Below are 12,348 nucleotides of genomic sequence, written 5' to 3' on the forward strand. Positions count from 1 at the left end.
AGCTTCAGGGCTGGCCCGCCTGGTGGATCAATAGCAATTTGGGGCACTACGGAGGGCGCCATCTGAATAGCTCGGATGAACTGAACGTGATGAGTTGCCGGCTGCTTCCTGAGTCCTTGGGGAAGCGCTCGCACCACGCACTTAGTGCTGGAGCCTGGCCATTCTCCGAGCACTCCCACCCTCCTCTTCCTGCCTGGATGCTCCTGCCTCTTCCACCGGCTCCTGTCCAGAGTGCTCCAGGGAGGATGGAGGCTTCGGGCCAGGTCAAGAGGCGCTGCCCAGAGGCCCTGGGGAAGCTCTTCCCCGGCTTCTGCTTCCTCTGCTCCTTGGTGACCTATGCGCTGGTGGGTGCCGTGCTCTTCTCTGCCATTGAGGGCGGCCAGGTCCTGGGGGCAGCAGAGGACCGAGAGTTTGAGGTGTTCTTGGAGGAGCTCTGCAGCATCTTGGAATGCAACAGAACAGGTAGGTGCCTCACCTGGGCAGGGCAGGCCTTTTCTTCATGGTGGAAGCAGCCCCCGGAGAGCAGAGGGCTAACTTGTAGGAGGCTGGGTCTGGGAGCTGCCTGCTTTTGTCCTCCCCATTCCTGGGCACCTTAGGCAAGTGACTGCTCTCTGAGCCTCAGTTTTTTCCTCTGAAAAGTGCAGAGACCATTGGTCTCTCAGGGTTGCTGTGAAGAATGTAGGAAAAACCCTGAGCACCCTGTAGGTGCTCTGGGAAGATGAGCTCCCTTTCCTTCGCCCCAGCTCCCAGCCCCAGTCAGACCAGCAGGCTCTGGGGAGGATGGGTTACGGAGATTGGGTGGTGCGGGGTGGATGGGTGAGCAAATCTGGGGCTGAGTGTTCCTAGGCTGGTCCTCAGAGCTACGCCTGACCTAGGATTCATTTTATAGGGACTAGAACTCAAGGAACAACCCAAACTGGGCTTGTGTGTCCGGGACGAGCTGCTCACCCCCCACTGTCCCATGTCCTGTTTCAAAGGCCTTTTCTGGTGTCTGGCTCAGGGGAGGGGCAGGTGCTGTGAGAACTTGGGAGCCTGGTCCTGGTCCCAGCTGCTCTCCCAGCTCCCTCTGCGACCATCGGAGGCAGAGCCCGCGCCCTCTCTGGGTCTCAGTCTGTGGAGAGAGGAGGACCTCCAATCTCAAGCCTGCCAGTTGCAGGGACCCTATGGGAAGCAGAGGAGATGAGGGACATGCAGCCTCTTGGATGACAGAATCACTTCATATGTATCCTCATTACACTTCACTTGTATTTAGTCACTTGTCTCTGCTCTGTTCCCCGAAGGAAGCTTGCAAAGATGTATTCAACAGAGCAAGATAAAAGAAGAGGGGGCAAATAAAGAAAAGACAAGGGAAAAACAGTCTCTAAAAGTCAGGGAAAGAAGAGGGTGCAGGAGATCTTGTCCTCCCTCCCCAGGGACAGCAGGTCCTTAGCCACCTGCTCCCAGCTCCTCCTACAGGCCAGACCTTGCTGTGGGGGCAGATCCAGCTCCCAAAGACCAGAGGCTGGCCAGAGGGGGCAGAGTCTCCCCTCTGTGGAGGGTCCTACTCCCTGCACACTTTCGAGACAGACAAAGGCTTACTCGGTGGACCAGGGAGATGCCGTTGCTGCCCAAGGGCACTCTGAGTCATTATATAGGGTCTAGACTGCCAGCAAGTTCAAGGCTCTCCAAACCAGCCCATGCAGTGGAACCATGCAGGGAGCTTGTCTAAAATACACATTCCCAGGCTCTTCCTCAAATCCACTTAATCAGGATCTCCAGGGCTGGGCTGGGAATCTTCTTTTAAAAAAGTTTCCCAGGTGAATCTGATGCACAGCAGGGCATAGGAACTCAGAGCTGGTCCAGCTCCACTTTGTACTGATTTTCATTGGAGATTAACATGCTCAATGGTACTAGTTAAGTGTAGATCCTGCGCTAAATCTTTTCACACATTATCTCACTGAATCCTCATAAGAACCCTATAAGTTGGGAATGAATTGCCCCCCTTTTCCAGATTAGATGAGACACTGGGAGGTTAAGCTATTTGCCCAAGTTCACAAGCTAGAAAAAGTAGAGCCTGGAATTCAGTCCCAGGCACTTGAACTCCAGAGCCTGAGACTTTTACCACCACATCATGCTGCTTCCCCATGGGGAAATTGAGGCTCAGGAAGAAGCCTCTTGTCCATGGCCACTGATACTTGTCAGGGGCAGGGGCAGGGGCAGGGGGTCTAGAACGCAGGGGTGGGGACTCCCAAGCTGGTGCCCATTCAAATGAGGAGTGACGTCCTGCTGTGCACCAGGCTCAGTGCCATCCGCTTCCGACCATACCAGAGACTGGCAGATGGCTTCTGGGGTCCCAAAGCCCACTGGCCGCCCACGCCAACAGAACCCTTTGAGAATCTCCCTGAGGAGCCAGGGTTTCCACCCCTGCTCTGTTGGCCCCGGGACTGAAGTTTTGGAAGTCAAGTTTTCCCAGCCCTGAAGGAGACATTCTCGGGCAGCTGGGACCCAAAGATCACAGTGTGATTACCAAACTGTCGGAATTAACGACCTTCAGGAGTGGGTGCGACGTGCATCCATGTACTAGCTTGCATTTTCTAAAACCAGTTTTGCTTTCAATTCTCAAGAACTCCATGAGAAGGGCAGAGCAGAAGTTATCTCCCTTTGAAAAGTAAAAGAAACAGAGATTCGGAGAGTTCAGAAAACCCCTCAAGGCTGGGCAGCAATTCCAGGGCTGAGCTCAGGCTGGACCCCACGGGTCCCTCAGATAGGTGCTCCTCTCACGGGGACCAGCGGCAGGACCTAAGCTGCAGAGGCCTTTTAAAGGAGGGCTCTGGGCACCAAGCTCGGTGTTGATGGGGACCACAGGGCAGGCAGGTCGCTGGTCCTTGTGGCAGACTCCATCCCCTCTGCCTGGGTGGGACCTGTCTTGAAGATGAGGACCCCTTCCTCACGCTGCTCATGTCTTTCTCGAGCTGCGGAAGGCAGGAAACAGGACCTCCAGGAGCATCTGCGGAAGATGAAGCCCCAGTGGTTTAACAGGTCCGCAGACTGGTCCTTCCTGAGCTCGCTCTTTTTCTGCTGCACAGTGTTCAGCACCGTGGGTAAGTGCAAGGCCAAGGGCACCTGCCCGGTGGCCTCCTCCGGCCACAGACCGCAGCCTGGGAGAGAGATGTGGGGGAGAGGGCGGGCCAGAGGGAGGCTGGGGACCTCTTGGTGGACACACTGGAACATCTGATTTATTTAATATGAGAAACGATGCTGGTGTGCTTACCCTGTGTCAGGCCTGCTGTGCGCAGGACAGCAGTGAGCAGGGCTGTGCCACTGGCCCATACGTCACCTTTGTGCAAGTTAAAAAAGTACATCCCTCCTTCAGGTGGGTGTAGCCCCATGCCAGGCATAGGCCCCACAAGCAAGGCGTCCGATCCCATCTTGCTGCCTCGACCGAGTGCTCTTGTACAAAGCATGACCTGCCAGCACTACGTGCCCGACCTGGCTGGGACCCGGGCAGATGTGGCTGTGGCCCTCATGGACCCTATAGTCTCCTGGGCAAGATGGAAGTGTATGAGGACAACCAGATGTGGTCAGTGTGTGACAGTGATGTGCTCGGGGTTTTCTGGAAGAGAGAGTTGGACCTTGGGGATGATTTGTGTGGTGAGGATATTTTCAAAGTCCCCTGGAGGGGCGACAGCCACGCTGAGTCTCAGAGGGTGAGCAGGAGCTCCCCAGGTGGGAAAGTGGGTGTGAAGAGGGTAGTTCAGGCTGAGGACGGCAGGAGCAAAGGCCAAGTAGCAGGACGATGCCAGGTGTGGTAAGGAGGTTAAGTTAGGGGTGCAGGGAGGTGAGCGCGAGAGACCATGGGGCTATGGAGGGTGGGTCTATCTGAAGGGTAGTGGACGTGTCCAAAGGGTAAAGCCCAGCGCCCCAGAGAGATCACTCCTGCTGCAGTGCAGAGATGAAGCAGAGAGGGTGAGGCGGGCAGCAGCAGACCAGCAGGGAGGTCTCTGCCGCGGTCCAGGTGAGATGATTGTGGCCTAAACTAGGGCAATGGCATGAAGATGGAGAGAGGGGGGATTGAAGGGAGACTTGGGAAGAAAACCTGGAGTGGGCTGGACGTGAGGACAAGGGGGACTCCCAGCAGGCAGCAGGGCTTCTGGCTTGGGTAGGTGGGATTGGCAGGCTTGGGGGCGGGTGGTGAGGATGGAGTTTTGGGATGAATTCAGGGCCAGTCAGGATTGAGGCTCCAGTGGCACCTCCAAGTGGACAAGCCCAGCACTGCCAGAAATATGGGGCTGGGGCCAGAGAGGGGCTTGTAGAGTCACCAGCACATGGATGGCATCTGACTCCGAGAGAATGGAGGGTAGGACTAGAAGAGGGCGTGGTGCGGAGATGGAGATGGCAGCATTCAGGCAGGGGCTGGCAAGAGAGCGGTGGTGGAGACGAGGGCTGAGCTACCCAGGCAGGGTATCCAGCTGCCTCCCCTGATGCTCACGGAGGCCCTGTGGAGCAGGTGCTGTGAGCCCCATGTTATGGGGGGAGCCCGAGCTGGGGAGGGGGAGTCAGGGGCTTCCGGAGGCAGTGAGTGCAGCTGGCTTTGAGACTCCACATCCAGTGCTCTTTCCCCAAAGGTAGGCTGCCAGCTTCGAAGGTCCTTAGGGTGCCGTGGGGACCCTGCCCACCCCTGCTCAGGGAGCCCAAGGGAGCGCCTGGGTGTGCCTGGGAGGCGGGGGCAGCTCGGATTCCTGCAGACTCCTCGTGCAGGGGCTGGCGCAGATGGCAATCCTGGAAGGGACAAGGAGCTGGCCTCGCCCTGTCCCTGCACTTGCTTCCCATGTGTCTCCAGTCCCCAAGCAAAGGAAAGACTCCTATGTGTCACCCCGGGCAGGCCCTTCCAGAGCCTTTCCAGGGTGTGAGGGAGGAGCTGACCCTCCGCAGTGGCCACTCACTCATTCGAAGATGGGCTCTGCGGACCCTCACAGCCACAGACCTTCCTTTCTGTGGCCACGCAAAGGGCAGGCTCCCGGGTGACAGAGAACACTGGCCCTAGGGTATGGAGTTCCCAAGCCCCTCTCCTTCCCTCCCCTTCCTTCCACAAATCTCTATGGAACACCTACAAGCAGCGGCAGCTGCGCTGGCTGACACTTCTGCACTTAAGAGGCACCAGGCTCTGTTCTAAGTTCTTCGTGCTGATTAGCTCATGTAATCCTCATCACGGTTAGGTACTGTTATTGTTCCCACACCCCAGATGGGGAAACTGAGTCACCTGTGGTCAGCCAGTTTCGAAAGGTCTCACAACTCATTTAAGCCCAGGCCGCCTATGCAAGACTTTCCGTGTACCTGGCACATAGGACCTGTCCGGCTCCTCCCTGCGCTGGCGGGGCTCTGGTCTAGCACAGACGGACAACCACCAACTCTGGTGAGCGTTCCCGAGGCGCGGCTTGGGGCTATGGGAGCAGGTGAAACAGAATGAAGAGTCCTGATTTGTCTGGGGAGGGGAGTTGGGGGAGGAGCTGGGGTCTGAAGGATGAGCAGACATTAACCGGGCAAAGAAGGGCGAGAGCTTTCCAGGTAGAGGAAACAGTATGGGCAGAACTCAGGGGCTTAGTGGCCATTTGAGGACAAAAGCATCATGGCTGGAGGGCAGAGCACGGGCAGGAGAGGGGGTCTTCCTGGGCTGGGGGCGAGAGGCTGGTCTTGCACTTCGCACGGTGTACCTAGACCAGCAGTGACTCGGGACCCTGTGGTAACTAAGGGCCTCCAAGCTGGCCTGCCCGTGCCCAGCTTCCCGTCTGGTGGTGCAGCAGGGCTGACCAGGTTGGAGGGGCAAACCAAGCCTGGTGGGAGCCTCCTCTGCGGGGGTGGGGGCCACAGGAGGTGGAGGTGGGGAGCTGCCCTCAGCCGCAGGCAGGAGCTCTTGGGTCAGAGCCCTCACCAGGAGTGTGGCCCGTCACTCAGCCCCTGCCCCTACTTGGCCCCTCTCCTTATTCAAGAGAGCAAAGGTGCTGATGTGTCCCTGGGAGGGCTCCACCCACCGGGGTCACAGAGCTGCACCTGGGTCTCCTCGCGTGCAGGGCGGTGGTGGAACACAGCGGCCAGCTGTGGACTCTCAAGGCAGGCTGTGTAATCTCCAGCGAGGGACATAGTCCCTCTGAGCCTCCTACCTGGACCCATAACCCCCTAGACCTGCCTCTCGAGGTCAGCATGAGGTCAGCTGACGACCACATATGTAAGTGGCAGCCAGGATTCCTTCAGCAGCAACTAACGGAAAGCCCAACCGACTGGCTTAAACTGCAAGGAAGATGTGTTACTTCATAAGTCCAGTGGGAGGTCAGCTCTGGGGCAGATGTGCACTTGGTCATGGCATTGCGCATCAACTTTTCTCCATCCTTCTCAGTGGGTCAGGAGAGGCCACCAACGTCCACACCCCATCCGAACATATTCACATCTAATAGAGAAAGGGCTGCCATCTTTTTCCAGGGGTGTCCAAAGCAGCCAGGATCTCCTCCGAGAGGCCCCCCCCACTGGGCTCCTACCCAGCCCAAAGCCAGCCCCTGGCAGGGGGGATTGGATCTCCAGGATGACCAAGACCAATCAGATCTACTCCTAAATCAGGTGGGGGGGAATGGGGGTCATGGCTGCAGGGTGGCACCCAGGGTCCGCAGTGCTGTGCTTCATAAATGGGCCAGAGCCCCAGGAGAGCTCGTACGCCCCCCACGTGGCTCCTCTCGCTGCCCTGAACACTGACACAGGTGGGGCAGGTAATGGGCAGAAAGAATAAGACAACAGCTACAGTATTCAGCACCTGCCAGGCGTGTGGTCGGGTGCGTTAACATGCCACATCTTATTTAATTCTCACCACAACCCAGGAGGTAGGTGCTGTGATGGTCCCACTCCACAGACAAGTGAGCTCAGCTCTGAGACGGAATCACTGCCAGAGTCAGAGGCAGGGCTGAGGTTGGGCCCTGGAACTAGTCTTTCCAGGGGACCCATAGCTCAGGGAACACTCAGCAATTCCAGGAGAGCAGCAACTGCAGGACAGACCCTGGAGATGAGCAGGAGGCTGGGAGTTATGGGGTTACTTTGTCTTTTTCCTTTATTCAGCTTGGCACTGCTGGGCTCGTGGACTGGATAATTCTTGGCTGGAGACTGCAGTGTGTATTGTAGGAGGTCGAGCAGCATCTCTAGCCTCCACACACTAGGTGCAATAGCATTTCCCCACTGTCCCCACCCACTGTGGCAGCCAGAAATGTCTGCAGACATCGCCAAATGTCCCTTGTCTCAACATTGCCCCCTGTTGAACAATTGCTAGATTGCAATGGTTGTCAAAGTGTGGTCCCAGAGCAGTAGTGTCAACATCACTGGGGAGCTTGTCAGAAATGCAAATTAATTCTTAGGCCCCACCCTAGATCCACTGAGCCAGGAACTATAGCTGTGGGGCCCAGTAATCCGTGTTTTAAAAAGTTCACCTGTGATTCTGATACCTGCTTACGTTTGGGAAGCCCTAACCTAATGCATGTGGTCCTCGGCCCCAGCCACAGATTAGAATCACCTGCAGAGCTTTTCCAAGCTCCCGGCCCAGACCGGCCCCACCCCCAGCCAGTCAAATCAGAATCTCTCGAGACCGAGCCCAGGCATCAGTATTTTTCAGAGCCCTCCAGGTGATTCTAATGGGAGTCCAGACTGTGAATCACTGATCTAATGGAAATGCATTAGCTTGGTTTAAATTCCAAGAAAGTGATGCTACTACCCATCGTACGAGCCAATTAGGACATCATGCTGCCCAGTAATTACAACTGGAAGAGGATGTTGAGGAATGTTCTTCACTGCCCATAATCAATACCGTGTTTGAAAGTCCCTCTGGTGATACTGCTTCCCCCCCTGCAGCTCTGGGTCACCTGACGTGCACCTGGCCTTGCTGCTAAGCCTGGGATACAAGACAGGTGTGAGGCCAGTTAGACCTCAGTCATTCTCAACTGTGTCAGCCCCCTTGGATTAAAAAGGAGAGCACACGGGCTATTAAATACTCGCAGGCTAAGTGCAGTGAACTGATTGTATCAGAATATATGAACGCATTATAAGAAATGATATGAGTTTCCATTACGCATTTCGGCACTCAGTAATGAGGATAGTTAATACATTTCTTTTGTAGGGGCTGTGTGCTCTCAGAGACTCGCTTCCTTGATATATCTTCTGCAATGTGGCGCGTATCTCTTGCACCATAAACAGATCTCACCCAGAGCCAGCCACAAAGGCTCTTATTTGTAACCCATGAAACCCACCTTTGCCAAGGAGAGCAGTGGATTCAGGAGTGCCTGGTCTGTGCTCAAATCCCAGCTTTGCTGACACCCCAAGTTCAAACCATCCCCCTGTCCCGCTGAAATTTCTGCCCACATTGATGTCTAGCCAGTCTCTACACTTCTCTCCTTCTCTCAGCTTAGCCAAAGCCCTATCATCGCCCACCTGGGCAGGTACCATGGCCTCCCCCCTGGTCTTCCTGAGTCCACCTGGAACCCTCTAATTTACTCTCCGTGGGTCAGCCAGGGCGATCTTTTCAGGATGCAGACCTGCTTGTGTTAGTTTCTGGTGGCTGCTGTAACAAACTCCCACTAACCTGGCTGCTCAAAGCAATGGAAACTTATTCTGTCAAGTTCTGGAGGCCAGAATCAGTTGCACTGATCTCACACATCAAGGTGTCGCCAGAGCTATGCTCCCTCTGGAAGCTCTAGGGGAGGAGCCTGCCTTGCCTCTCCCAGCTTCCGTGGCTGCCAGCTCTCCTTGATTTGTGTCTGGACACTCCAGCCTCTGCCTCTGGGGTCCTATTGCCGCTGCCTCTTCTTTGTGTAAATCTCTCTGTGCCTCTCCTTAATGCAGACACTTATGATGGCATTTAGAGCTCACACACATAATCCAAGATAATCTCCTCATCTCAAAGTCTTTAATCACATCTGCAAAGGCCCCCTTTCCAGATAAGGTAGCGTTTGCAGATTCTGGGAATTGGGACTTGGATATCTTTATTAGGGGGAGGGTGTCATTTTTCAGCCTACGACACTCACTGATCAAGGCACACCCCCATCTGTCATAGGAGCCCTTAGACCACGCCCACCTCCCACGGCCTCACCTTGCTGCCTCCCTGTACACTAGCCACACTGTCCTTCTCTCAGTTCCTTGAACCAGGGTGACAGCTACACCCTAGATGACACCTTGGTGAAAAATTAGAAAATCACATCCCCTCTAGGCAGACACAACTCTGTGCCCTGAGCCCTGCTCACAGCTTGGTAAATGCACGGCAGGCTGGATTTCAGCTCCCGGGTACTCCCTTGTATGTGCAGTATATAAGTTGCCCCACCCTAGGAACGGCCCTTTCTTGAACCTTCCAGAGGGCCTTTGCACATGCTGCATTTGCTCTCTTCACCTGGCTAACTCTTGGTCCCCTCCCAATCTCAGCTCAAGAGTCACTGTACCAGGAAATCTTTCCTGAGCCTTGATCCAGGACGTGTGCCTTTGTTCTGATCATTCCCAGGACAGTCAGCTCTTTCACTTCCTGTTATCGATCTCTGTAATTGCATACTCTTTGGGGTGGTTTTTCGTTTAATATCTGCCTCTCCCACTAAACCAGAGGCTCAGCGGGGTTGGATCCCTTACCTACTTTGCTCACTCCTGTGTCCCCAGTGCATGCAGTAAGCACTCAGTAAGTATTCACTGAATGAATGAATGTGCATACAGTGTTAACTGACCATGACATCAAGTGGTGCCTGTGGACACAGAATGGTGCTAAGTGCTCTGGGACAGATGCAAACTGATGAGACCCTTCCAGGGCCACAGCTCCCTCCCCAACCCGTGGCATCCTGGTGAGGGTGGGCAACCTGAGTGCATGTTCTGAGAGGGCAGGGGCTGAGACCAGAGTTTGCCACTGGGAGCTGCAGTGCTGGAGGTGGTTGGGGCTTAGCCAGCCTAGCAGTTGCCTTCAAATTAATTTACATAATTGGGCTGAGATTTTCCTGTATTAATCACTCTTTATAACATCAAAAATTAATCACAGGCATTAAATCCAAAAGCTTTTTCATCTGCTTGTTGAAGTCATCGAAGCTTGCATGCTCCAGTAGACCCAACCACCTGTGCTGTGGAGTTGGCTGTCTCTCTGCTCCTGCCCCTCTGTAGATGAAAGCGGAGAGGAGGAGGAAGAGGGGCTCCCAAAGAGTGCAGAGACCTCAGCCTGCCCCTCCTTTTGCTTGGCTCACTGGTTCTCACTGGTTGAGAGCGCTGGCTTGGGAGCTGGAGAACCCTGTGGGTTTGACTCCCAACTCCACTATTTAGCACATGTGTGCTCTTGGCCAAGCCATTTCATCTCCCTGTGCCTCAGTTTCCCTATCTGAGAATGGTGATATGTATGAAGATTCAGTGATTCCCTAGCCCACAGTAAGTGCTCAACAGGCAGCTATTTTATTAGCTTTCAAGGGTGAGATGCCAACATTTATCAATCTCCCGCTGTGTGCCAGGCACGAGCCTTGTGTGATCCTCCCAGCTAGTCAATATATAAACTAAGGATTGTCATCCCTGTTTTACAAATAAGAATCCAGAAAATGTGAGCAGTCACATAACATTCTTATATATGGCAGAGTTGAGATTCACACAAGGTCGGTCAGATCCTAGGTGTTGGGATGCTAATGGCTTCACTGGCATTTAAGAACATGTTTGTCCAATCTGCTAAATCACAAATGGCTCTGAGGGCAGCAATTGCACTCATTTTCCATCTTTCTATGTCCCTAATACTATGCACTCTGCTGTGTGCCCCACTGGCACATAATAGGTGCGTCTTACATAGAAACAAATAATCTGAGAGGCACCAGACATCCCATGGAGGACAAAGGTGGCTTCTTAAAAGGCGGTGTCTTCACAGAAGGTGAAGAAGGCAGTGGGTATGATGGCAAACCTGTCCAGCCCCACTCACCTGCGCTCATCCCGCCCTTCCAGCTGAGCTGAACCCAACCTCTTGGGGACACTCAGAAATGGACATGGCAGAATGAATGGCAATCATCTCACCCCCAAACCTGTGCTTGTCCCCTGCCAATGACAGTTCAGGTCAAAGATCTGGATGTGAGTTGCTCCAAATCCTACAGGGAAGATGGGTTTCGCTCCCTGCCCCCCAACCAAAGCAGGCCTAATGCCAGACAAGTGCATGAATGCTTTGAGATGAATATTTTCAAACACATAGTGTAAAATGTCAAGCTAGGGAGGGGAAATGGTAGAATGTTTCTCTAAAGCCACTTGTGGGGTGGAGGGAAAGTGATAGACAACAACCCTAGATTCTTCTTTTTCAGGTTACGGCCACATCTACCCCGTCACCAGGCTCGGCAAGTACGCGTGCATGCTCTATGCTCTCTTTGGTATCCCCCTGATGTTCCTGGTCCTCACTGACACGGGTGACATCCTGGCAACCATCTTATCCACATCTTATAATCGATTCCGAAAACTCTCTTTCTTCACCCATCATCTCTCCAAGTGGTACTCCCAACTGCTGTGTAGGAGGAAGCCCGATGCCAGGCCTGAAGACGAAGCCATCCCTCAGATCACCATCACTTTTGAAGAGCTCCCGGGCCCCACACCCAGCAAGTGTCCTTCAGCCTCAAGCCGCAACACAGAGCTGTTTGAGAGATTTCTTGCACAAGAGAAACAGAATGCACTGCAACTGTCCCCGCAGGCCATGGAGAGGAGTAACTCGTGTCCCGAACTGGTGTCGGGGAGACTCTCCTACTCCATCATCAGCAACCTGGATGAGGTTGGACAGCAGGTGGAGAGGTTGGACGTCCCTCTCCCCATCATTGCCCTTGTTGTTTTCGCCTACATTTCCTGTGCAGCTGCCATCCTCCCCTTCTGGGAGACACATCTAGACTTTGAGAGTGCCTTCTATTTCTGCTTTGTCACGCTGACCACCATTGGGTTTGGGGATACTGTTTTAGAACACCCTAACTTCTTCCTCTTCTTCTCCATTTATATCATCGTTGGAATGGAGATTGTGTTCATTGCTTTTAAGTTGGTACAAAACAGGCTGATTCACATCTACAAAAACCTCATGCTATTCTTTGCAAATGGGAAATTTTTACCACCTTGTTAAAAAGTGAAGGCTCCATCATCTCTCAAGTAAAAGACACTGGCTGAACTGTTTTTTTTTTTTTGCCTTATCTTTTAGGGGGGTGTGGTTAGACAAGTGGCACTGTAGCCTGTCATCAAGACCTTGAGGCTTGGAGACAAATCCTTCATGAGAGCTGAGTTCAGTCTTGAGGCCCCACAGAAATCTGCCCAATGCCTTTTGTATCAGACATTAGGAAAAAGCTACCACCATGCTCCAAACTCTAATTAATTTCCCTGTCCTCA

At 53.9% G+C, this 12,348-nt stretch overlaps 1 protein-coding gene across 1 annotated transcript; it reads left to right on the forward strand.

The window, feature by feature from the left end:
* The first annotated feature begins 245 nt into the window (after positions 1-245).
* On the forward strand, positions 246-12,095 carry KCNK18 (potassium two pore domain channel subfamily K member 18). The gene is made up of 3 exons (XM_069461071.1): positions 246-462; positions 2,952-3,080; positions 11,295-12,095. Exons 1-3 carry the CDS (start codon positions 246-248, stop codon positions 12,086-12,088), a joined length of 1,140 nt encoding a protein of 379 aa, XP_069317172.1. The 3' UTR covers positions 12,089-12,095.
* Positions 12,096-12,348: the final 253 nt, after the last annotated feature.

This window comes from Eulemur rufifrons, chromosome 28 (assembly GCF_041146395.1).
Source record: "Eulemur rufifrons isolate Redbay chromosome 28, OSU_ERuf_1, whole genome shotgun sequence".
NCBI classification, from domain to species: domain Eukaryota; kingdom Metazoa; phylum Chordata; class Mammalia; order Primates; family Lemuridae; genus Eulemur; species Eulemur rufifrons.